At 44.2% G+C, this 27,698-nt stretch overlaps 1 protein-coding gene across 2 annotated transcripts in view; it reads right to left on the bottom strand.

Annotated features, from left to right (window-relative positions):
* The window catches only part of GNAS (GNAS complex locus), a 250,293-nt gene that overhangs the window by 56,972 nt on the left and 165,623 nt on the right, over positions 1–27,698 (bottom strand). For both annotated transcript variants that reach the window (XM_088442481.1, XM_088442489.1), the window contains exon 2: positions 15,404–15,476. In XM_088442481.1, coding sequence (XP_088298607.1) covers positions 15,404–15,476 — 73 coding nt within the window. The remainder of the gene's footprint in view (positions 1–15,403; positions 15,477–27,698) is intronic.

The following is a 27,698-nucleotide window of genomic DNA, read 5'->3' as shown; positions in this document are numbered from 1 at the left end:
CCCGTTTAAAAGCAACAAATACCTTCAGCAAGCCAAATCGGGGGGTACCATTGGGAACCCTCATGTCAGAGAATCTTTTGGGGGGTGTCACGCGGATTTACTTTTTCCGCTTGCTTCAGTTTCGCTGGGTCCAGTTTTCGCGTACTTTAAAATTGAATACGGTGGCGCGCGCACGATACTTTTCAGCCTCCCGGAGTTTTCGCCTGTTTTGCAGGCGGAAAAGTATCGCGGGTTCGCTCAAATTGAATACGGCTCTAAGTAGGTGTCAAGACATGTAGACAGGAACTGAAGTAATCAGAAAGACAAAACATTTAATAAAAATAAAAGATGGTGATCTGCATCTTTCAGTGATTAGATATTTAAGGCACTTCTCAAATTGATGAAGATAGATATTTAGCGTTCCTGCTAGGCTGTTTTAGCAGGGCGCGGCGCCCTGCCCTCCTTCTGGAGGGCAAAAAGCACCCAACCCTCCAGGAGGGCAAAAAGCGCCATGCAGTCTTCACCCCGGGTCGCAGTGTCCCGTGGGTGGAGAAACGTGCGGTGACCCGGTCACCGCCGGAGAATGCAGCACAGCCAATGCGATATGTTGGTGAATACCGACGTTCACCGACATCGCAGGTACATCGGCTAATGTACATATCGCGGGTGATCGGCCAATGTATCGGTCAGTGTGTACCCAGCTTTAGACAAAAAGCTGGTACTGTAGATTCTCCAGAGTTAAAGACTTTTTTTTTTGGTATTGCAATTAAATTCATTCAATGACCAGTAACAATCCTCTCTATCCGGCACATGAAGGCTTTCATCCAATGTGATCGAAAAGATCACAGAAATAGGATTGTTTGGGAACTGATCAGCAACTAACAAAAGGTCTCTACGCAGTTAACAATTGTTATGTTTAGATTATTCTGTGCATACACATTCATTAAAATATTCAGCTGTAAACTATGCTAGTCATATAATACTCCCATTTAAAATGTTATTTTATTTAGATAAAACAGCAACTTGTTAAATCAATACTATAAGAAGGCCTGCGATGATACTTATTTCAAACAACCTGGAGGCAGCACAACACGATCAGCATCCTACCGATGGTTCAGCATTAAGCTGTGACATAGTGCCAATCCATATCCATTGGGGAAGTGGTGGGGGCCAGTCACCTAATAAGGTAGTCATTTCCCTCTCATACAGAAACACAGGCAATTAGTAAAGTCAGTTTAGAGACTAGCTGGAACAGAGGAAGAGACACACTGTAAGTGGGAGGACGCAGCCGGCACTGACACACACAGCAACATCTATCTTGGCAAGTTTACTGGCAAAACTGTATCAATCTGTGCACCAGGGGAACAGAACATGAGAACTGCCAAAACATTAACCCTCTCCACAAGTCTACACTCTGAGATCTTCGTAAGAGACAGAGATAGTAGATACGGGTTTATATATACATGTAGGGGTTTATATATACATGTAGGGAAGAGATCGGGGGTGGAGCACGGAGGTCAGATAAAACAAAAAAATTAACAGAAAAAATAACAAAAACAAAAAAAAACCCCACAAACAACCAAAACGTTAGAAGTATAACGGTCAGAGCCCAATGACTTTCGTAAATAAAAATGTAACCCTTTTTTATGGCAGAGCACTCCAATTATACAATCATAGGACACATTTCGTCATCACCAAGGTCATTTGTATGCTTGTTTATCAAAACTTTAAAATTACGAGTCAACTTCTGGATGATGCGGGGGGGGGGGGGGGGGGACGGTGGTGGAAGATATCCAATTATCAGGTTTTTTTTTTCAGGACCTGATGTGTCCCGAAACAATATCCACGATAATTGCCGTTTTTGCACCTGAAAACAGGCGAAAACATAGGTGCTGCGATAAGGTCGCAGGCCTATGCATTTTCGGGAAAACTATCCTATTATTTCGACTGAAATAATAAAATAGGGTGGAAAAAAAAAAAAAAAAAATTGGCGGAAATCAGGGATAAATCGACAAAAATCAAACTTTCAGTGCAATTCAATTCTGCGCAATGCAGAACAGCCCCGGGAAGGCGTTCCTGGAGCAATTCGATTCAATGCACTGTTAAGTACAACCACTACAGGCCCGTATTCGATTAGAGGCGAATAGTCGGAAAAGTTTCGCCTGTCCGACTTTCCGCCTCAGTCTGTTTCAGAGGCGAAAACTTTACGTGCGCGTTCCTGCTTTGCTCCCTATTCAATTCCTAAACAGGCAAAAATGGAAAGCAGCGAATGCGGAACAGGCGGTACTGTCGGAATAGGGGAAATCAGTCTGTACCCCCCCCAAAAAAGATACATTTACATAGGGAATCAATGTAGATGTGTACTAATAGCTCTAATAAAAGCGTTTGGGGTACTTAAGTAGCTTAATTTGCTTCTTATTAGCATCTTTGCAAAAGTGGTGTTGAATGGCATAAAGCAGTATTTTTTGGTGGAAATAAGTAGCCAGTCAAATTTGAGGTACCAGCATATTTTTATGTCTCTAAAGTGAACTTTTAAAAAACGTGAAAAACCATCCTCATACATGCACCTGTAACCACAAAAACACTTGGCCCCTCCTTACAGCACCCCAAGAAGTCTATTTCACTAGTTTTTATACTTGTCCCCATACTTTTTACATTTAACCCCAAAAATGACAAAATGGCTTTTTTGGAGTGTTCTGAGGTAAATTTTTTTGGACACTTCCTTTGGGGGGCTGTCCCAAGAGTTCCGAGTCGTTTCCCCATGTTTGCACCCCAAAATAACGATTTTGTATTTTTTTTTTCATCTGCTATTCATAGGAGATACTTTTCTGCCTATTACAATGCATTAGGCTTAGGCGAAATCGTCCTGGAATTGAATATGGAGATACTTTGAAAGCAGGCGGAAAGTCCAAATCCGCGGAAACATCTTCAAACTGCACTTTTCGCCTCTAATTGAATCCGGCCCTAAGTCGGAGAGAACTGATTATATTGCCTTAAACTGGGTTTTTTAATCACGGTAACCAGCATTCTCAGACTAAAGTGCCAGCCGAGAGGCTGTTCCCAGAAAAGAGAATTGTGGTCAGCACTTCAGTCGGATTTCTGCTCGCACGTGCAGTCGGACTTAACAGGGCGTGGATTTGAATAGCTTCAGGAACTCCTTCCCGAGGCTACTCAGTATCACGCAGACTTGAATTGCCCCTTAGGAGACCTGATTTCTTCGATCAGGCTTAGGTCTATGTCCTCTAAAACAGTAGATTGAGTTCGGTTTAATTAAAGTGGCTGATAAGGACTCCTTGAAACAAACAAGCAACAAAACCCCACACCAAACGCCCGGACAAGGATAGAGCCCCTTAAGCTGGGTACACACTGACAGATATATTGGCTTATTAATTGATCGGCCAAAGTATCGGGTGACAGTCGGCCACTGTGTACCAGCGTTATGTCTGAACGACATCGTTCACAAACATATCGCGTCGACTGTGCTGCACAGCCAATGGCAGTTATCTGTCCGTCGGGCAGTGTGTACGGGCCATGCAGCAGAAGCCGCAGGGAGGGGGGGGTCAGAGACTGATGATGGTCGTTCAGTGTGTATGAACGACCATCATTTGCAGCTGGGTACACACTGACATATATTGGTCGATCAAATGATCGGCCAATATATCTGGTGCCCGTCGGCCAGTGTGCACCAGCGATATGTTGTTGAACTATATTGTTCAAACACATTGCGTCGACTGTGCTGCACAGTCAATGGACAGATATATCAATCAGCAAGTGTATATGGGCGTAGACATGCATCGGCGAGAAGGGGGGCGGACCCGCCTCCCAGCCAGCGGGACCCGCGGCTGACTGGAAGATGATGGTCGTTCCGTGCATATGAATGACCATCACCTACAGATATATCTGCAGATCAATCGATCTGCAGATATATCTGCTAGGTCTGTACCCACTCTAATGGTGCGTACAATTAAAATGAACGATATCAATCATATTATGCATTTTTCGGTGGCCAATGACCTGTGATGCTCGGGCACGTATGGACGAGAACGATATTGTCCATTGCCCGTGCATGCAGGCCAACCTGGTCTATATCGACCAGGTTACTATAGGGACCCGCAATCGTAGATCGCGGGTCATTGGGCATCGTTGGTGGGTTCGAGGTTTGCTGCATGATCGATACCGATCATCCGGGACATCGTTCAACGATATCGTCAACGATCGTCCAGTCTGTATGCCCCATAGGAAAGTATCCAATCTGTCAATTTGCTTTTTATACTAGGCCCTACAGAAACAAGTATAGGTGATGCACAAGAATGCAGACAATTGAATTGACTCATGGTGCGGTTGAAGCTGTACTGACAAAACTGGACAACCTTCCAATTGCATAGGTCAAAAGGTCAGTGATACTGTCCACATAGACCAATCCAGTTCAGGCAGCAGATTTGGTTCTAGGGATAAATTTGGCTACACTGTACAAGAGCTGATCATCCCCATATACAATATATCACATGAGGAACACACTTAATACACAAACATTTAATAGTGAAAAACGTTACATTTGAAAGCAAAAAGCATGCCAACAGTAACAGCGAGCCTTACTGCAGCTGGTAAACTAAAAGTACAAACCACCACAAATTGCACTAACACCCACACAGAGGAGGCAGGCAATATTCATAACAGACTTTGAGGTCACTTTATATAAAATAATATTTAGTAATAATAGCCAGTAGAGGAAGTTATGCAGAGAAATATATAGGAGTACAGCTTTTCACTTTGTGAATACCTATTTGCTAAGGCAGTAGACAGTGATTTTGACAACCCCCTAAATTCTACAAGTTTCTAATTATCGATTATATTTTAGCAATAATAAATATGACATAAAAGCCATCAAAAAGGATCCACTCAATAACCAAAACTGCATGTGTGGACTGCATTTCATACAGGGGCGTAACTAGAATGGGTGCAGGGTGAACACTGAAATAAGCATTCCACAATGTAACCTCACTCACTGATGTAGGCATATAAACAGTTGTATAGAAGAAATACAGAGGACAGTGATTGAAAGGGGTGATTTGACAGTTACACTTTTGAAGAAAACAGTTTAGGTTTGAGGGTGAAAGGAAATGGAAAAATATAGACAAACTACTAATATGCAGAGTGTAGATGTATACGCAATTACAGATACTCTAAATCAATATATGTGATTTATATGGTCTTGGGGTAAAGTATTCATGGATGATACTTCCGTGCCCAGTCTCAGAGCTGAACTGAAACTGAAATTCAACCCTAGCATAATATACATGGCCCAACATTTTTATTATCCTGACTCTTTACAGGACGCCATTATTTACTCAGTCATCAACTCAGAATCACCTGTGTTCTGACAGCTGCTGGGGCCTAAAGGCCCCCACACATCAGCGATTGATTGAAAAATGGGAAAGATTTTTAGACACAATCGATTGCAAATTGCACGATTGCTGCAATCAATTGCTGATGTATGGGGGCCTTAAGAGCAGGGCATACATTTAGAGCATACATATGAAACGCGTATAGCAGTTGACAAATGTCAACATCTACGCACCACATCTGTATAACATCAAGGTGAGAATAAAATGATTTTTCTATGATGAATCTAATCTGCTAACCAAAGATCTATAACTAGATTAGCATTCAAAAAGTTCGGAATGTACAAGTCCTACATCTAGCTTTAAGGGCTGCAAAGTCCCATTTATATCTGTAAATAGTAATATGCTTTTCATTACCCCACTGCTCATCACTCCAATTTTGGAGAGAGCTAGAGGAAGAAAATGTATAAATGCTATGGGGCAGATAGTGTGCTGTATTTTTGTATAGTGCTTCCCAAAAAGTAAACATGGGGTGTTCTCACTTCTGCAACGTACAGTCAGAGATAAGTGCACTTTATTCAGACCAGCAATAACGCATGTATTCAAATGTTATGAGGCATATCTTTTGCACCCGTTCTAGGCAGATATGCAAGATTCTGTGCGTAATTCAATGCTATTAACTGTGCATCAACTCCTATGCAGTTATGTATGTATACGGTTCGGAGCAGTGTCCCATACACAAGACGTGACAAGTACTAGATAAGGCCAAGGATGTCTTTTTATACATTAGGAAACATGTACATGTTCATTTGCTTCACAGGAGTGATTCTACTTCAAATGCAATTGGTTTTATTTGGGAGACCTCTGACTACAATGCAGGGTAAATGATTCAGTAACAGATACAAGTAAATGAGCCTTTACAGTAGGGGTTCCCAACCACGGTCCTCAAGGCATACTAAAGCTGGCCACACATCTAAAGATTATGGGTGGAATTCAATCGATTCCAGCCCCTATCGCGCCGGACGGAGCTATTCAATTCTGTCGGGCGCGATCAGCTACCAGCGCTACATTTCAATTCGCTGCCCCAGGGGGGATGAGAGCTGAAATGTGTGAAAATTGACTTGTTTGGGCACCCAAACAGCACTTTTCGCGGTCGCGCCCAGGACTTTGGTTGGGTTTAGCTGCTTTACGCGACTAAACCTGACCTCTATGGGCGCGATCAGTGCGACAAACGGCAGCAATTGAATAGCGGCCCGCGATCTCCTTTCACTTTAGACGGGAGATCCGGACCGCGTAATCAATTGAATTCTGCCCTATCTGTCCAACCAGCCAACTAGTTGATTGTATACCTTACCAGATTTTCACTCCAACCAATCAGCAATTTACTCCCAAATGCTGGAAAATGGACCAAAACTGTTGTTTGAACAAATAGTTTAGATCAAACATTTAACAAAAACTTGTCTGAACGACCATTTTCATCTGTTTTCTGGCATTTAGGAGCAAATTGCTGATCATCAGTTACTCCCATACGTTACCAGATTTTCAATCCAACCAATCAACAAGTTGGCTGGTTGGATGTAAGTTGGTCTAGTGTGTGGCCAGCTTAACAGTCCAGGTTTTGAGGATAGCTATACTGGAGCACAGGTGACTTAATTAGTACCTCAGTTATTTTGATTTAACCATCTGTGCACAAGGCACACTAACAGTCCTGGTTTTGGTGATATCCAGGCTTGAGGACAGAGGTTGGGAATCACTGCTTTACAGTATAAAAATATTATATGTGCATTTACATTGGCAATCTAGATCACAACGTTATATGCTTGCGTTTTTTCATTAAATGAATGTAGTTCTCACAGCTCTCAGCAGAAGCTTTCGGCAGCTCTCCTAATGCAATGAGCTCTGAAATTAGCTTAGTTACCACATGAGCAGCATACATTACAGGATATGCCAATTTCTGCAGCCTTATCTGTCAGATCAGTGATTACTGCACCCACATTTTAATACATTTGCTCCTACACCTAGAGATGGTGTTTCACAACTACCACTCACATACTACACATCATTTCTGCAGTGTACACTAGTTCTAAAAATAAGAAACTCAAACCACTGTCGCAAACTTCTAGACCAGAAAGAGATTTCAACTTTAACCCCTTTCTTCTCACACTTAAGACGCTACTTGTGGATGAACCAGGGCACACCACGTCACTGCCGTGAAACATGTGGTACCATTATACTATGACATCTTATCAAAACTCCAACACAGTACAGCTAAAATAAGGGCAGAGGTCATTTCCCATGATCATGCATTGTCTTTTAAAAGAAACCGGTCTTTAAATAAACAGACTATGGAGTTGCAGTTAAATTCCACTAATGTGGATGCCGCTAGGAAGCAGACTCCTGTGCCACAAAATGGTCCCCAGAGAATGAATTTCCATAGTGCACAGGCTGTTACAGTGTTACTGACAGACAGCTTGTACAGAAATTCTCCAAGAATCCAAAAGCATTGCAGTCTTGAGAACATTAGAAATGAGATGTCTGCAATATGTGTTTTTTTTTTTTTTTTTAAACTTACTCTTGTACTAAGCTGGAGTACACACTTCTGTAGCCTATAGGTTGCTATCTCTGTAAGAATGTGTGTCTGGGTTACCAGAGTATGTCTTGACTATACCTATTTGTGTTAAGGCCCCCACACACTGTGCGATATAGCCATACCGCAGTGTATGGCCCAGATATCGGGCAAAGCGCACTCCCGCGGGGTCGTACATCGCACCCTCTGATCTGTCTGCAGAACCATGAGATCAGGGGATGCGATGTGCGATCCCATGGATTGCTATGCGGGTGAGACAGGGGGGAGCCAGCATATCAGGCCGTCAGCCACCCGATCACACCATGTGTGCGGACGCCCAATATGTCGGACGACGGATCCCCCATCGCCACACACGGTGCAATAGTGTATCGAGCCCTTTATTCCTATTTCCCCCTTTTCTCATTCTTCTAGAGTACCTGGCTAGATAACCATGTTAGCAACTTTGTGCACAGTACCTATGTTTAACAAATTGTAATATTACCATGTACTCATGTGAGTGTTCCCGCCAGCTTGTTTTAACGGGGCACCATACCCTGCCAGATTTTAAAAGGGACAAATACACCCTGTCCTTTCAGTGGTGACCTGCTAAAACAGCATGCCCTGAGCCTTTCCCACCCGCAGGCCAGTGTCCCACGGGTGGGAAAAGTTGCAGTGACTGATCACTGCCGGGTGAATAGACAGTGTGCATGCGCACGGCATCTATTCACCGTGAAGGCAGAGCTTGGGGGGAACCCAGCAGCTCCATAAGTGCTGGGCACAACCCCAAGTTTTATAAATTCGAGGAGTGTCCCAATAACGCCCCCTCCCTGACAAGCCACGCCCCCCCCATTGGCACATGCATCGACTCCCTGCCAGCACCCCCAGCGCCTTGCCCTGCCTCTAGTGGAAACACTACATGTTTTGTTTTGATTGTTAAATGAATGATCACTCATATCTGTACGGTGTTAAAGGTTTATTTTTTTTTCATTCTATTTCATTAATGCATACAATAACCAAAAACTCTTGAATTCGAAAAATAATCCAAAAGCATAGACATGATTACGTAAATGTGAACAGCTTCAGGTAGGATATGGTATACCACTGGTTTGTGCCTCAGTAAAGTTCATTTGCAATTCCAAAAAGCATGAATTGCTCAGACTAATCCAGTGGTTCCCAAACTGGGTGCCGTGGTAACCTGGGGTGCCTCAGGGCACTTGCAGGGGTGCCTTGGGTTGGTGGTCCAGTACCAAATAAAATGATTTTAAGTCAGTCTGATTGGCAGCCATTAGCACTGGTTTTGCCTATCAAACAACATGTGGACAAAAATAAGTGCAGCCCTGTCACCCACCACATAACTGAACCTAAGGGTGACATAAGCACAATTTACTAAATTAAAATTTTGCAGAATTTCCCAATAAACACAACCAAAATACCTAGCGCTACTCAAAGAGGGGTATCAGAAATAAGAAACTTTTGGGCCACGGGTGCCGTGGAAAAAACAGGATTTTGGTACTTACCGATAAATCCCTTTCTCCGATTCCACAGGGGACACTGGAGGCTTCACAACAGTGGGGTATAGATGTGTGCTAACCGGGAGCTGGCACTTTAAATTTAGAAAATGTGACTAGCTCCTCCCCCTCTATACCCCCCTACAAGCCAGTCTTCGGAAACTGTACCCGAGGAGAGCTGGAAAGAAACTGCAGAGGAGGAGGTGAAGCAAGTACACAGAATGACAAACACCACAACGAGTAAAAAGGTTCTAAAAAAAAAAACAGTAGAACAAAGAAAAACAACCAGTCATAACGTAGGATGACAACCAACCATGGCAGGAAGAAACAGCGCCGGGTGGGCATCCAGTGTCCCCTGTGGAATCGGAGAAGGGTATTTATCGGTAAGTACCAAAAACCTGTCTTTTCCTTCATCCACTAGGGCAGTGGTTCCCAAACAGGGGTGCCTCAGGGTTGGTGGTTCAGCACCAAATCAAACTTATTTATGGTCAATGTAATGTAAATATGTGGGCAAACAGAATTGCAAATCTGTCCACCACCATATAACTGAGCCTAAGGATGGCAGGGTAGCACAATTTACTTCACCTTACTATTTTACTTCATTTTTTTTTCTGAATTTCTTAAACGTAAAACTTAGGGGTGTCGTGAAAACAATACAGATACTCTAGGGCGTTGGGATTCAAAATTGTTTGGGAACCACTGCCCTAGAGGACACTGGAGGCTTCATGACAGTGGGGACGTCCCAGAGCTGCCATCCCGGGTGGGACAGTGCTGAGAACCCTACAAAACAGCGCGGCCATATTGAGAGGCAGAGGCCGCTAATGTATCAAAACGATAAAACCAGACAAAAGGTATGTCGGCCTGACCAAGTGGCTGCTCGACAAAGTTGAGCCTTGGAAACCCCGCAGGCAGACGCCCAGGAGGGACCCATCGAGCACGTAGAATGCGTGGTGATGGAAGCCGGAGGTTCCTTGGAGGAGGCCACATAGGCCTGCCTGATGGTCAGACGGATACAGTGTGCAATAGTCTGCTTGGAAGCCAACCAACCAGGACGAGCGACATCATACAGCACACAAACAGGGAATCTGTTTTCTGTAGAGATGCTGTCCTATCCACGTACATCCAGATAGCTCCAATGATGTCCAGGGATCTGGAAGCTGGTGAGTCCTCTGGAAGAACAGGCACAACAATAGGTTGGATTATGTGGAATGCAGAGACCACTTTAGGAAAAAATGCCATCTGCGTACGGAGTTCAGCCCTAACCTCATGGAACACCAAGTACAGAGGACGACAGGAAAGAGCCCCGAGGTCCGACACTCGCCTGGCCGAAGCCAGGGCTAGGAGAAGTATCACCACCTTCCACGAAAGGTACTTAAACTCAACCGTCTGCAATGGCTCAAACAGCGAAGACTGCAAGAAGGAGAGGATGAGATCCAAATCCCACAGAGCCGTGGGAGGGACAAAGGGTGGTTGCACATGGATAACCCCCTGCAAAAAAATCTGAACATCCGGGAGTAAGGCAAGTTTCTTCTGGAAGAAAATGGACAGAGCAGAAACCTGAACCTTCAGGGATCCAAGGAGGCCCGCTGAGAATCCTGCCTGCAGGAAAAGGAGGAGCCTGAACACCTTGAACGTTGTAGGGGATGATACCTGCCGTTTACACCAGATCACATAAGTCTTCCAGACTTCCGGGCCCAGAGCATAGTAGGGATTACAGTAGATAGGATACCCTTTCGCCTTTAGATTGCCCTTTCAACAGCCACACCGTCAAACGTAGCCGCCTTAAGTCTGGATAGACAAAAGGACCCTGCTGCAGGAGATCCTCTCAAAGCGGTAGAGGCCATGGGTTGTCTATCAGCAGTAGACTCAGGTTGGAATCCCAAGCTCTGCGGGGCTAATCTGGAGCCACTAACACAAACCTGGCCCTTTCCCTCCTGATGCGTGGCAGAAGAGGAATTGGCTGAAACAGATAGACGAATCGAAACAGCCAGGGTGTTGCGAGTGCGTTCACTGCCACGGCCTCCGGGTCTCTTGTCAAGAGCAGTACAGAGGCAGTTGAAGATTGTGTCTGGACGCCATGAAGTCGACTTGTGGAAGGCCCCACCTCTGTAAGAGTTGTTGAAACACCTGGGGATTGAGCGCCCCCCACTCCCCGGGATGTACGTCCTTACAACTGAGGCAGTCTGCCTCTCAATTGTCCACTCCTGGAATAAATATTGCTGATATTGCCACGGCAAATTCCTCCACCCAGAGTAGAATGCGGCTTACTTCCTTCATTGCTGCTCGACTTCTGGTGCCACCTTGTTGGTTTTTGTACGCCACCGCCGTGGCGTTGTCAGACTGGACTCTTGACGGCTTGACCCCGCAACAGGTGATGCACTAGTTGAAGAGCATAAAACAACGCCCATAATTCGAGAATGTTTATGGGCAGTCTCGCTTCCTGTGGAGTCCAGCGGTCCTGGAAGTAGTTCTCCAGAGTCACTGCCCCCCACCCCCTCAGACATGCCTGTGGTGAGGAGAATCCAATCCCACACTCCGAACCTCTTGTCCTCCAACAGGCGAGATTAATTCAGCCACCAGAGAAGAGATAGTTCTGGGGACCAGCTTCACTAATTGGTGAAGGAATAGATGGAAACCCGACCACTGTGAGAGGAGGTCCTGTTGAAAAGGCCTGGAGTGGAAACTGCCGTATGGAATGGCTTAGAAGGTCGCAACCATCTTCCCGAAGAGTCATATGCACAGGTGCACCGATACCGTACCATCTCCTGAATATGGAAGTTGCCTTTTCCTGAGGAAGGAAGACCTTCTGACTTACCGTGTTCAGAGTCATCCCCAGAAATTGAAGCCTCTGTGTTGGCTGCAGATGGTACTTGGGAAAGTTTAGGATCCACTCGTGTCGTATGAGAAGCCTATGAGTCACCAGTAGGTTTTATAATAATTGGTTCCTGGAAGGAGCTTTCAGGAGATCATCCAGGTAAGGGACAATCGTGACTCCTTGAGTCCGAAGGAAAGCCATCATCACTTCCATTACCTTGGTGAATAACCTGGGAGCCGAAGGGTAAGGCCTGGAATTGAATATGCGAGTCTGGAATTACGAAACACTGAGGAAAACTTGGTGAAGCGGCCAGATGGGAGTGTGTAGGTAGGCATCTTTTATGTCCGAAGACACCAGAAACTCGTTTTCCTCGAGCCCCGCAATGACAGATTGAAGGGACTCAATCTTGAACTTGAAAACTCAGATAGGGATTGAGATCCTTCAGGTTCAGAATAGGTCTGTCCGATCAGTCCGGCTTCGGAACCACGAACAAGCCGGAGTAGAACCCTTGTTTCAAGTTATGTGTTGGGACCTATACCAACACTCAAGCGTTCAGAAGTTGGTCTACAGCTTCTTGTATCCCATTCACAACCAGTCTGTCATAGGAAACTGGCAAACCTGTGGTGAAAACCGAGGAGGTGGTTGGATTTGGAAATCAAAGTTTGTACCTCTGAGCTCTGAGATGAGGTCCCGAACCCAGGCGTCCAGAAAAGATTGTGCCCACACTGCCCTGAAATCTCGAAGACTAGCTCCCACCCTGGGGTCCCCCAGGTGATAGGGAAACCAGTCATGCACTGAGTTTGGTGAAGGGCTTATTGTCCTGGTGTGTAGAGGTTGCTCTCGGCTCTACCCCTACCTCTGGAACAATGAGAAGTGGAAGGACCTCCTCTTGAACAGCCTCTAAATCTTCCGGGGGCATGAAAGGATGGTCCAGAATAAGGTTTACAGGAAGCTGGAGCAGCTATGGGGAAATAAGTAGATTTACCCCCTGTAGCTTGGGAGATCCACTTGTCCAGTTCGGGTCCAAACAGGACGTCACCAGTGAATGGAAGTGCTTCCACCGGCCTCTGAGTCTGCATCAGCCTGACACTGTCACAGCCAAAAGAGCTCTGCGGGCCGATATTGCTAGAGTGGAAGACCTAGAAGTGAGATTACATGCCTCTTTTGAAGTCTCGCCAAGATAAGCAGCCGACTCCCCAATCTGTTCTGCTAAAGGAAGAAGATCCTCAGCTGGGCGTCCCGTCCATAACCCGTCGGATAGTTGTTTATCTCAGGCTTCAATCACCTTATTGACCCAGCAGACCACTAGCGCAGGGTGAAGAATCAGGCCCGCTACTGTGTAAATGGACTTTAGGGTGTTTTCCAACTTCCTGGCGGAAGTCTTTTTTAAGGAAATGGCCCCTGGTACTGGCAGAACAGTCTTTTTGGACAGATGAGACACTAAGGAATCTACCGAGGGTGGAGTCTCACACAAAGCTTCCTGCAGGGAAAGTTTAGGACGGCAAGTAGACAGGATACCTGGAATTTTTTATCCGGGTGTTTCCAGGCAGACAGGATAAAATCCAGCTCTTCAGATGCTGGAAAGGAGGCAGTTTGTCTTTGCTTTTTACTAAAGATAGATGGCCGAGCAGAACCCTGGTCCTCCATGTTTAATGTCTGGCATATTGCTAAAATCCGAGCTTGTATCCCCTAGGACAAAGGTTCCGGATCCTCTGGGACCTGTTCTTCCCCAGAATCATGAAGCTCGCCCTCCTCTAGTGAGGGCATATCCTCAAGAGTCATCTGACTGTGCAGGACTGAGGGTATCAGCCTCTTCTTGGGAACCTGTCACAAAGTCCCCAGAAAAGGGACGCGGGACATGGTAATGGCTGTTGTGGGCCATTCCACTGACCTAGCTAGGGAACGAGCACAGGCTGGTTCGGGGAACTCTGAGATCTGGAAACCTCTCTTTCCTTACGATAGGAGGCCTCCAGTCCTGAAGCCACACTGATTGACATTATCAAAAGTGTCCCTTGGGCACAATACTAAGACTGGCTCGTAGGGGGGGGGGGGGGGGGGAGGAGCTAGTTACACTTTCTAAATTTAAAGTGCCAGCTCCTGGTTAGCACACATCTATACCCCACTGTTATGAAGCCGCCAGTGTCCCCTGGTGGATGAAGGAGAAATGCTGATACTCTAGAGCGCCGTGATTCCAACAAGTTTGGGAACCACTGGACTAATCTTATCACTAATGGTAGAACCTGGGCATTTCCCCATCTAAATATTAAAAATATTAAGCGCGAAATGTACTAAGCCTTTGAGAGTGATAAAGTACCAAGAAATCAGCTCCTGTCACTTTACAGGCTGTGTTGAAAAATGACAGTTAGGTGCCGATTGGTTGGTACTTTATCACACGCAAAATATAGTACATCTCCCGCTCTTACTTCAAATGTTATTTAAAAGTCTAAAGGTGGGTGCACATTAGGCGATCCCTGAAGGTGCAGATGAACGACATATCGGGTGGTCAGCACTCACTGCATCCAGTGACCGCCCGCCTGATTGGTCGTTCACCGGCACCATTGAAATTGCCATTGTCGGCAGCTGGCCCGCTCCGCCCATGTATGCATGGATGACCCCGATGTCGGACAGCGGGGGCACGCATAGTGGGTACACACTAGACAACACGCCTGATATGTCAGCTCAATCCGCAGGATCAGATGACATATCGTCTAGTGTGTATCCGGCGAAAAACACCTTGCCAGCGTGCCTCCCTTGAATTTAACCAGTAGTCGTAGAACAATACACATGTGTGCATAATATACAGTATATGTTATTAAGGAGAGCAGTCAGAGAATGGCCAGACTGGTTCAAGCTTACAGGACGGCAATGGTAATGCAGAAAAGCATTTCTGGACCAACAGCAGCAGACCACTTTCCATTAATGGTAGCGAAAGCCAGGAAACTGAAGCTACATGGGCACAGGCTCACCAAAACCACATCACCTGGGCTACTTCCAGCAAAATAATGCACCATATCACAAAGTGCACGTCATCTCAGGTTGGTTCCATGAAAAAAAAAATAAAAAAAAATATTATATATATATATACACACATATATATACATACACACACACACACACACCTACCTAATTACAACCTGCCAGCATCATTTTTTAAAATTTATTAAATGCTTGATAAATATATGTGGATACTTACTCTGCATTAAATCCATTCACGTGAAGAATTCTCATTTGCTTTACAATTGTGCTTTTCCCCGATTCTCCAGCACCTGAAAATTAAAACAAATGTTTATAAGAAAAAGGGGAAAAAAAAAAAAAAAAAGACAAAAGAGGTGTTTAACAACATACTAATAAATTGAGAGATGTTAAATTGTGCTCACTTACATATACTGGAAGCAGCTATTTGATGGTTCTAACCAGTATTCATGAGAACACCCCATTAATTCACTATGAGCCAGAAACATGAAGTGAAACTCAAAAACGTCCCTGGTTCAAAGGGAAATCATACTCATACTCTATGTGCACATAGTTAAACCCACAAGGCGACAGCCCCCACTGTGTGTAGGAGATTAGTACACCAAGTGAAACCAATTGTATAATCTAGATTTGTGGGCATAATTGTTGAAGCATGATATGATCAAACTAGTCATAACATTAGCCATTGCAAAATCACTAACTATAGAAAATATTTGAAAAGTACTGCTGGGCTCTGTAGAAATAAAACATGCTACCTTCCAATAACCATCTAATATGGGAAAGAAACACTTTCCATAGAAAACAATAGAAACGACAGCTTGGCCAGTTAGATTCATTAAGTTTTAGAGCCATAGAAACTGCTCAAACGTCACACAAATTAACATCCACTACAGCAAGCCTGGCCAACCGGTAGCTCTCTAGTTGTTGTAAAACTCCCAGTCCCAGCATAATTTCCCACCAATCAGCTTGTAAAGCATGTCTTCATTTCAAAACAGCCGAGAGCCACAGGTTGACCAGGCCTGATCTACACCAATCCATTATTGGATGGAAGATGTATTGGTGGATAGTGGATTTCACAGGTAACATGGTTACAAAGGCGCAAGGACCGGTTCGATATAAATAGTCTCATTAAGAGGTACTTTGTACAGCAGGGGTATTAAACATGCGGCTCAGCAGTTTCCCTATTAGGGCATGCTAAAACGGTGGGATGGCACATATTAAAGAGCCGATTCAGAGTTGCATGCAAGTCAATTTTGTGGATGGATCAGTTTTTAGCACTGCATATGCTCCACAGCAGAGCAAGCGCACACAAACGATTCAGAGTAGTATGCATCTCCACTTATGGCTGAACTGGGGCATACGCTCGGAACATGAGGGCATATAGAAGGAGCAGAAAAGCTTTGCCAAATCGTGCGATTCCACATGGATCTCTTGCACCAGGAATGGGGCTTTTCCGACTGCTACTTAAACAAGCAAGTGTATTTTAGTGGCACAGTCATGAATATGCCGACTTGGCTTCAACATTTCCCATCATATAGGCTTAAATGGACTACGCAAGTTAACCAGTATATGGCCTGAAGGAATATATAAATGCAAATACAAGACGCTGAAGTGCACATTATCACATTTACTCATAGCATTTTTCTAGTGCAGATGCTGGAAACACCACCGCCGCATACAGAGGTGTGTAAGAATTGCTGGATTCTGCATAGGTGCAAATATAAATGCAGCTTTTGGATTCTTCAGGTAAAGCTAGAACGCATTAACGTTACTAGCGAGCAAAACACTTGCCTCCACTGCATTTTGTTACTCTGACATAACGATGATATATTGGTGGGCCAAGTTATAGCATATTTCAAAACCTGTACTGAAAATACTGTAATTAAAAGCTAGATAGTAAAAAATGTGCACACCATTTTAGAACAACTGTGCAAATACTGTTTCACATATTCCCCCCACACCCCCTTACCCCAATGTAACCTGCACTTGGCTGGTCTCAAACAGCAAAAAGAAATAGAAAAAAAACAAAAAAAGAGCCAAACACAAAATAATGCAACTTAAAAGCTTGTAAAGTATATTGTAACCAAGAAGAAGATCAGAGTAACTACTTTTTAGACAGACAAATGTCAGTATCCTACCTGTCGGGATGCCGGCGTCAGGATTTTGACCACCGGAATCCCGAACACCAGCATCCCGTACCCACCCAGTGCTTGTGTCACCTTGTGCTTTCTGCTACAGACTTTAATGCAATGGAGTAATGCATAAAGATATTTATTCTGCAGCATGTAGACAGATGTGCGTGTCATATACATACAGATCTTCATCTCACTTGCCTTTTGGAGGCCAATAGAGGCAGAAAGCATCACCAAAAAAAGACATAACTGGCAGCTCTCTAAAGTCCACTAATTCTACAACACTTTAAATATGACTGCACCACAAGGGTACAGGTAACAGCTACACCATGATACCATTAAATAGAGAGTTGTGGGGGATTGCCAATCTAAAAGCACCTTAAAATAATTAGCCTCCATAAACTTGTAAGACTCCAAACAGTATGGACACTACTCCCACTAATTGGTAGACCACTCACAGAAGAAACCATGTGTCAATGACAGCAAGATTAAACGCCTACTGCCATCCAGCCATCTGGAAACCTGAAGCAGCTTAGGGCTTTCTACGACATAACAGACCACCATTAAAGACTGACCTCCTATCTAGCGCTGATCAGGGAACCCGAACAATTACATTGTCTCAGTTTCTGGCTCCACCATCAGAAGTAATGTACAGTGGCCTCCAACACCCTAATTTAGGCTGGGCTTAGGACCACCACCACATTCCAGTGACTAGTCTCTGGCTTTGTAAAGACTGTTCTGTACCAATATGCCAGCAGTAGAAACCTGGTAGGTAGCTTAAGGTGGGTACACATTGCACAGATATATGTGTAGATCGAGTGATCTAGAGATGATGGTCATTTATACACACTGAACAACCATCATGTCTCTGGCCACGGGTTTCCGCTGGCCAGGGGACGTGTCCCATCCCCCTCCCCACGGCCACTGGTGCATGTGTGTACAGACTGCCCGATTGACAGATATATCTGCCATCGGCTGTGCAGCACAGCCAACGCGATGTGTCTGAGCGACGTCATTCATAGATATATTGCTGGTACACACTGGTCGAAGGGCACCATATATAATGGCAGATCAATTGATTGGCCAATATATCTGTCAGTTAGTGTATACCCAGCTTTAGAGGGCAATTCAATTGTTTGTACCTCTCGTCTAAACTGCACAGGAGCTATTCAACTGTATGTGGACCAACACCTGGTTCGTGTGAGAATGCATGGGATTAATGGTTAGCCGCATTAAAGCAGCTTCTCCCATGCCAAGTGCCAGGCTGCTGCAGTTATGGGCCACCGCCAAAGCTCTACTTTAGTGCATCCAAGAGGCTGGTTGCACAAAACAATAAGAGCTCCTGTGCAGTTTAGACGGGAGCTGCAAACAATTGAATTGCGCCCTCAGAGTGAAGCCAAAAGAGATAGTACTGCATAGTCTAACCTAGCCTTTTCCAAACTCTGGCCTCACACCCTTTCTAACAATTCAGATTTTAAGGACACCCATGTGTGATATGAATGGTGTGTGTGTGCTTGGGAAAATGTTGGTGTAGAATAGCAGAAAAACACGTCTATGGTACAGTGGGTACATTTCAGATGCATCTCAAATGTACCTCAGTCTTGAAATAGGCATTAGCTTTCTGGAGACATGTCATATCACAACTAGACAACATTTTCATTTAGCCTTTAGCTAAGCAACATGTTAACCTAATCATCACTATCCAATCAGACAAGACCCCACAGACATATTATTGGGACCAGGTCAGCAGTTTGAACAGACTAAAGCCTGGTACACACTGGAGTGATAACTGCCTGATATGTTGTTCCGATTCATCATATCAGCCAGATCGTTCAGTGTGTATGGCTAATCTGCGCGTTTTCATGGTCGTTCGCGATATCATCCGGTCAGAATGTGCTGCGAGGAAATAAAACAATATCGCATGTGGCACCATGCAGGGTAATGAAGGAGGGAATGAGGGATCATTCAGTCCTTCATTACATTGCTCTGATGAGTACTGCGGACACAATACGTCGGCCGCCATATCGTCCGGGTACACATCGCTCCAGTGTGCACCCAGTTTAGCATGAAAAGCCATTTGCAGTAGTCTGTATTAAATGGATGACATCCGTGATGGGACATGCAGAAGCGGCTCAGGCAAAAATCAGGAGTACTGCATATGTACTTCTCACTACTGAGGTCATCTCAAAACTGGACTTTCCACTTTACAAGAACAAAACAGGTTGTTAATAATCTGTTAGAATGGTGCCTTTTGGTATGAAGGGATTAAGCATGTAGCAAAGTTTTTGATAATTTGTGCCTAGAACTATGTAGACAGAGAATATAGAAGAGGATACTTAAAAGAACATTGGCTACTAATGTTTGAAATTTTAGGAAGGGTAACTACCCTCCGATAAACCATCATACCTTTTCTGTGTTTGTACAAACAAATCCCTCATGGAGGGAGAATCGCTAAAACCCGTGTGGACAATTTATTGAAACTAAGGGGTATATTTACTAAAGTGTGGGTTTTTAGTAGTGGAGATGTTGCCCACAGCAACCAATCAGATTTGAACCATATCTTCTAGAAGGTGCTAGATAAATCAATTAGAATCTGATTGGCTGCTATGGGCAACAACTCCACTTCTAAAAACTCGCACTATAGTAAAGATACCCCTAAGGGTGGAATTCAACTGACCAGACAGAGCTTTTCAATGTTGTTCTGATCCAAAGTGAAACCCACAGGTGACCAGACTTCTGCTTGCACCATCCTGAGGTGGTGAGCAGAAATTAGAGCAAGCTGCTGTTTGGAAGCACTTTAGACGGGTTTTGCCACTTTACGCAGCTAAACCCAGTGCGTTTGGGTGCAACAAGCGCGCGTGCTGTGGCATACAATCAAAGACAATGGAATAGCTCCGTTGGGTGCCCAATTGCATTCACCTCAAAGAAATCATAAAATTCTAAAAGATTACAAGCCCAAAATAATATACAAATAGTACATGAACTGATACGCACTGCAATGTTTGGCTGCACACATTTGCCCATTACAGTACCCCCAACAGTGCTACTCTTCCTGCACAACTCTATGGGGTGAGAGGAAAGAGAAGCAATATTGCTGGGCGCAATGTACAATTCCAGAAAAACATTCAGTTTAAATGAATCGCCTCCGTATAGTCTCTTCAATAATAGTGTTTAAAGGAAATGTTGGGAAAAAAAAAAAAAACATTTACCAACTTCATTCTGCCTCCTCCTATTTAATACATGCAATGCCGTGACCCAGAGTTCCCCAGGGCAAGCACAGTTCAGATTTACACATCATTGGTAGGCTCTTTGAAAAGCCACCTGAGCGAAAGGCAACTTTACATGGGAGGAGTGTGGACAACTTTGCTTAGTGAATAGAGACAGTTTTAAGAACAGCGGTAGTGAATGCCTTCAAGGGTTGTGGACAGCTACTGGATTCACTGCATCACAGACATTTATTTAAAGTCAGTATTGGGTGAAGTACTTTGTAAAATTACCTCTAAGAATAGCAAGAGGTTTTTTATAGTTAAAATACTGCCCAACTTCAATACCAATATTTCATAATATGTAATAAGGACTCCCTACTGCCAAATTATTTCAGTTTACCCCTTCATCAGAATTAGCCTTCTGTGTCCAACAAAGGGGGGAATTCAATTATATGCGACGTTGAATAGCATCGCAAATGAATGCCTGGTGCTATTCAGTTGTCCGCATCACGCCCCAACAGTAAAGTTGGGAGATGCAGTTTACCGCACATAATGCCAGGGGTTTAGTCACGTTAAACGCCATTTTCCGACTACAGTGCCAGGTGTGATGCTGTTTACGCACGCAGTAAGACCACAACTAGCATCACAACACTAGTTTAGTCGCATTTCTGCTCGCACCTCAAATGGATGCAAGCAAAAATTCTTTAGTCACGAGTTTACAGCGTGGCCAATTGAATAGCTCCGGGCACTCATTCCCAGTACTATTCAAATATGGATGACAGAAAATTTTCAGCAGATCTGGGTTTTACGGCTGAGGTTCCCAAACTCGGCCCTCAATTCAACCCAACAGTCCAGGTTTTAAGGATGTCCACGGTTGCGCACAGATGGTTAAATCAAAAGACTGAGGTACTACTTAAGTCGCTTGTGCCCTAGCCTTAAAACCTGGACAGTTAGGGTGCCTTGAGGGCAGAGGGCCTGATTCACTACGGATTGCGGCTGCTATTACGCACGCAGTGCTGCCGAAAATATGCTAATGAATACTACTGCAATGCCGTCACACAGCCAGCATAGAGACACCCACTACCTCCCACTCCGGCTATCTCCCATCCGTAAAACCTTGCAGTCCTGTGTATACATCGGGAACATCGGCCCTTCACGCACAATTACAACAGGTCTGACCTTACTCAGAAATTGCTAACCTCAAGTACTACGCAGTAAGTACTCAAGCTGCATATGCAGTCGCAGTGTCCAATTTATGCACGCCCATGCAACAGCGCTCAAACTGACAGGCATGCCTGCGTTTCGCCGTCACCACCCCCAAACGCTCATAGCCTGTCACTCTGCGATGGATTCCTATCTTCGTAGGTGATCGCAATGCTAATTCACGCACTGCAAGCACCATCGACCAATATGTGTACGCTGTTGCGATCCGTAGTGAATCAGGCCCAGAATTTGGGAACCTCTGGGTTAATATATACAATTATTCATTAGCCACAAATAATAATACAAAAAGAAAAAAAGTTCAGTTTTTTCAAAATTCAAAAACAGTTTGCAGAAGAGACTGAAAAAAAAAAAAAAAAAAAAAAGGGAAGAAAGAAAGAAATCACCCATGCCACAAAATAAATTGTTTTTGGGCATCGGTAGCTCCCAACTGAAGCTATACACTTGCTGCAGGTGCCCATTACTTATCGCGGATTTCTGAGGTGCAAGCAGAAATCCACCCTAGTAGGGCTTTGGGTGTTTTAGTTGCATTGCTCCTGGCTTTTGGGCACCTTAACAGTTGAATAGCTCCCACTTTATTCGGGAGCAGCTCTGTTCGCGATAAAACATTCAAATTCCTTACCTAGTGTGAAATTGCTCTGGCTTCTGGGTGTTCAGTTCAGCACACCTAAATACACTTTTAGGGGGGATTTTAATTGTTTGTGCGCCCATAATTGGTACCCGACAAAGCAGTTCAGTTGTTGCTCCGATCAGACACAAGGCACCCATTACTTATTGTACCCGAAAGCAGGATATTTCAGATTTCTGCTCACAACCTCAGAAGGGTGAGAGTAGAAGTCTGGGCGTTCATAGCACTTGCGCTCGATCGGAGCAGGTATTGAATTGCCCCGTCAGGCACTTACCACTAACAGACGCACAAAATAAAAATTGAAAACCCCAATTTTAATCAAGCATCTCCTTTCCTATGAGAAGTCACACAAAACATTCCTAAAAGGAACATGTCAGTTGCTACAGCTTTCTAGTGGAATTTCTCTGTAATGGATCATAATTATGGGCCGGCATCTGGTCAACATAACACTACCGTGAGAGTGATTGCCAGGAAGTGCCATTTGTGGGAGGTGACAGGGGGTTGGTCAGCAAAATGCAGGCGTGCCAGTGTATTTGAACGCCGTTGCAGGTGCGTGCATAAATTATCCACTGCGATGCCATAAGCAGCTTGGCCTTTCACTGCGTGCGATGAGGTTAGCAATTCCTGAGTAAGGCCAAACCTTGTGCACCTGAGTAAGGCCAGACCTTTTAGCAGGTCTGCGTGAGGCTCAGATTGTACTAAACGTTACCGATGGTTTTGCAGTCTTGCTAAACATTATGGATGTGTTTAAGGTAAGGTGGGCGTCCTTATGTAGTGCTGCAACGGTATAGCGATCGCAATGGATTAGCATATCATTGCAGTGAGACTGCGTGTGTAATCGCTATTGCAATTGCAGTTGCTATCTCTAATGAATCAGGCCCATAATCCACTGTCACCCGTCTATCCAATAGAATCAGTTAACATGCACGCTCAATGTTCTCATCAGTCGTGGACAGATGCCCAGCTTCCTCCTTCATGGCTGACACTTCTTTGAACTTCTCTATCCATTCATACAAACTTCTTCGAGACAAAACACTTTCTCCATATGGTGCACAGAGTCTTCGATAAATATCGGCACCAGACCCTTAGACCACAAAACGAATCACTGCACACTGCTTTTCTTTTGTGCAAATCACAGGTGGGGCAGCCATTTTTTTTCTTCCACTGAATTCACAAACGAACTGACGTAACACGTTCAAACCTGCACAGCAGTGACTGGGGAGACAGCGACCTAGTACGGAAAGCACTGATAAAACAGTGCAGCCAACAGAAGTGAGTGCGGATAATTTTTGACTAACACTCGTATGTATAATGAAGGGGGTACTGAGGTAAATCTGTAAACCAGAGTAAGGAATTATCCCTAGAGAAATGTAGGTGTCAGCAGTACATTTGTAGGCATTGTGGCTACTTGCTTGCCCTTGGCCATGTTAAAACACTACCAACATCTGGGAAAAAGCATTGTAGTGGCTTGCACTAGTGATGGGATTTATAGTAACACACGACAAATCTACTGGGAAAGCTTAAATAAAAAAAATTAAAAAGAAGCTACTATATAAAAGTCCCAATTGCCACTAGAATATTATAAATTGAAGTAAACTTTTACACATGACGTAATTTAAGTATGGTCATCAGTGACAACATGCAGGAGGCAGCCATTTTATGGCACTGCAATGAATACTACAGAGACAAAAATTTAAAGTCTGTTTATAGAACCCCAACAAGCAAACTAGATTATGGGGGGGGTGGGCTCAATTGTTTACTCGTGCCCACAGCGCCTGTCTAAAGTGACGGGTGCAGGCGCCATTATCACTCATGTCACGCCCGAATGCATTGGGATTAGCAGCATTAAGCCGCTAAATCCATGCAAACCACTGGTCTCGCTGCCCAAACTAAATCCACCCCACTATGCGCGAAATTCTGCTCACCACCTCATGAGGGTGTAGGCAAAAATATTGGGCACCCACGGCTCAAACAATTGAATATCAACCCTCACTTTAGACAGGAGGTGCAGGCATGAGTAAACAATTGAATCCCGACTCTCCCTACAAGCCCGACAATAAAGGGACACATTGGTTAATTAGTTCAAACACAGATATTTGAGAGAGTGAGTGACCTACAATAAAAGATTATAATCAGGTCTGTGTATGACAACAGTTATTTGTCCCATTCTGGGGATATGTATTAATTTCCAGAATAATACATTTACATACAAAATAGGAGTTACAGAGCTGTGGCCAATGTGATTTACTATGCTTAGTTAGTGTTTACTCTAGGATTTTTTTTACGGCAGGGAACCGAATCCTGGAGGGGGGCACAATTTTAAACGCGATGCAATGCTAAAGTATATACAATTCTCTAATAAGTCAATGGGCAGTATTCAATTGTTTTGCCCCCGTAAGTGCCCGAAAGGAGCTATTCAATTGTTGCTCCTGTCGGGCACGATCAGCTGCTGGAGCACCATTTCAGCTCGTAGCCCCCCAGGGGGTGCGAGCTGAAATGGGCAAAAAATGACTTGTTTGGGCACCCAATCAGCACTTTTCACGATCGCGCCCAGCGCTTCGGTCGGAGGTAGCCGTTTTAAAAGACTAAATCCGACCACTATAGGCGCGATCAGCGCGAAAATGGCCATCAATTGAATAGCGCCCCGCGATCTCTTGTCACTTTAGATGGGACATCCGGACCACGAAAACAATTGACCACCACAATGTGTGTAACATTATATGCAAGATAATTGCCGCCAATCACATCATCTCCAGTCACCAAAGCTATCTATACAGCGATGAATGATGTGCAGTATTTGTTCATAGACTGTCTTTCACACATTCAGCCACAATAAAAAGTAATAATCCTAACTTAAAAACGCAGAACATTAGGAAGAAATGGAGAGGTGCAATCAGACCTTCTGCCTTCAACAGTGATGTGCTACAGAGAGACTTCCCTCACTGGTGTGCACGTCTGACATGGCAGAGCAACACAAACTGTCAGCTGCCTCCCGACACCCGCTGAACAGGTACCCTGGAGCTGGATCCCAGCGCTGTGCTACCCATATGCCAGCAAGTTCTGATATCAGCACTCAGCGCAATAATGGCTCTCGAACAATAGATGCCAATGCACATTCTGCATGGACAGTTGGGTATGCGGGCAGTGTGGGTAGATACAGGCACAGTCCAGTCTCTCCCCAGAATGTAAAGAAGGCGGTACAAGAAAAATCTGTTCCAATGAAGACTCTTCTCATCTGAATTAAGGGCAGGGTGCTTTTATATATATATTAAAAATGGGCAGGGCATGGCATCCTTCTAAGAAAGGCTAGTGTGAACATATCGGAACAATGGACATCAGGGAAATATTAACCCATCACATTCTAGATATCACAACTTCCTGTACAAGGCAGACACTTCCTGTTGGGAGCTATGCAGTGCTGGTTTTTAAGGAAGAAAGAGTTCCAATGAATTGCTTCCCAGCAACATCAAGGCAAATATGAATATTCAAACATATACAGAAACTTTAAGACACCTGTAAAAATTCTGATACTGTAATACAATGTCTGTATAGCCTTGCTTCTAACCTGCTCTATAAAAAAAAAAAAATGTAATTGCTGCGTTACCAATTCCAAAGAAATGCCAGACAGGAAAGTAACTTGCAACTATCTGCAGGTAAGTGATTCAGACGGTGAGAAAGTTACTTTTTATCTACAGACACAAGAGGTTTAATCTAAAAAATAAAATAATAATTGGGGTTCTTTAGATAAGCGGTTTAGCTGCCACTTGTATCAGCCACCAATGCCATTAAGTAAAAAGGTTTACTTACCTATTTCTTTAAAATTCCATTGATTGATCATATAGTTAAAGCTTTTAAAACTATGGTGTTCAGTCGCTGGTTCATATCCCAACAGGAGGAGATTCTGCCGGTTGGTATGTATCCTAACCCTCCCTTGGTGGTACCAAACCCTAAAACTCCCAGGGTGATGCCTAAACCCCCTTCACCTAACCCTCCTGGGAGGGGATGCCTGACCCTAAGCTCCCCGCAGTGGTGCCTAACCCTAAACCCTCCTGGGGGATGCCTAACCCCAAGTCCGCCCAGGGGGTGCCTAAACCTAACACCTACCCTCCCCACCCGGCTAACACTTACCTGGGTCTAGTCTCTTATGATCGGGATGGCGGCTATCGGGATTCCAACGCCGGTATCTAGAGCGTAAGAGATAGCCGCGTCAGCATTTTGCCTGGCAGCAGGATGCCAGCGGCAATGTATCAACAGCCGGGTTCTCGTCCACCGGGATATGGACTACATCCCACATAACTGACTGAACATGTGTACCAGTATGGCTAGGTGCAGTAACAAAACAGTTTCTCTTCCCGACAGGTGACCTTATATTGTAGTCGTATTACAGGCTACAATATAGTACACTAGTTACTTCACAACTATAGTGTAAATCAAATATTTCCGACTGTTCTAAGGGTAATCTGAAGCCCTTGTTTTTTTTCGATAAGCTCTCTCTAAGGCATGTGATGTAAAATGGTCAGTGACCTCTTATTACATTTTAGCAGCTGGATAAATACAGCTCTGATAATGTTCAGTTTTTATGAAAACTGCAGTAAAAATGTAAAGTCACACCATTGTTTACTAGAGCAGTAAATAACACACTGCCTATAGAGGGGAGGTGGTGAGAATAGTTACATTAACCCCTTAGATAATGTACTCTAATAATGTCTGTTTCTACTAATAGCAATACTATCCAAAGTACTTATTATATACAAACAGTTACCCAACATCTGTTCTAGACTCCTATAAAGAAATAGGACCTGTACACAATTTATGATCTATAACATGAACATTTGCTATTCCCCGTGATATCCATTTGAAAAAAAAAAAAATTGAGGTATTGTAATGTTACAAAATAAAAGGACAAAAAAAAAAAAACACTGCACAAAATCAAAGAGGACCAGGATGATAGCCCTTTGTATGTGCAGTTACCCTATAGCAATCTAGTATTCACTCTTAAGTAGGGTACACACTGAACAATAAATCACTCATTCCATTAAACAGGCAATATATCTACAGTACATCGGCGGCTAGTGTGTACAGCGGACATGTCTGGACAACATCATTCACAGACATATCCGTTCTGCTGTACATCACAGCAGATGAAGATATATCTTTCAGATATATCGTTTCATCTGCTGGTGTAGGCTGCGTACACACCTATAGATATATCTGTCCAATCTGTCTGGTGGGAACGAAAATCTGGTCCATTTTCCAGTGTTTGGGAGCAAATTTATATTGTTATTTGCTCCCATACATTACCAGATTTTCCTTCCCACCAGACAGATA

The sequence above is a fragment of the Taudactylus pleione genome, unplaced genomic scaffold, assembly GCF_031769625.1.
Source record: "Taudactylus pleione unplaced genomic scaffold, aTauple2 ptg000018l, whole genome shotgun sequence".
Classification (NCBI taxonomy): domain Eukaryota; kingdom Metazoa; phylum Chordata; class Amphibia; order Anura; family Myobatrachidae; genus Taudactylus; species Taudactylus pleione.
Note: the sequence above shows the minus strand (reverse complement) of the source record. Positions and strands in the feature narration are given on the sequence as shown.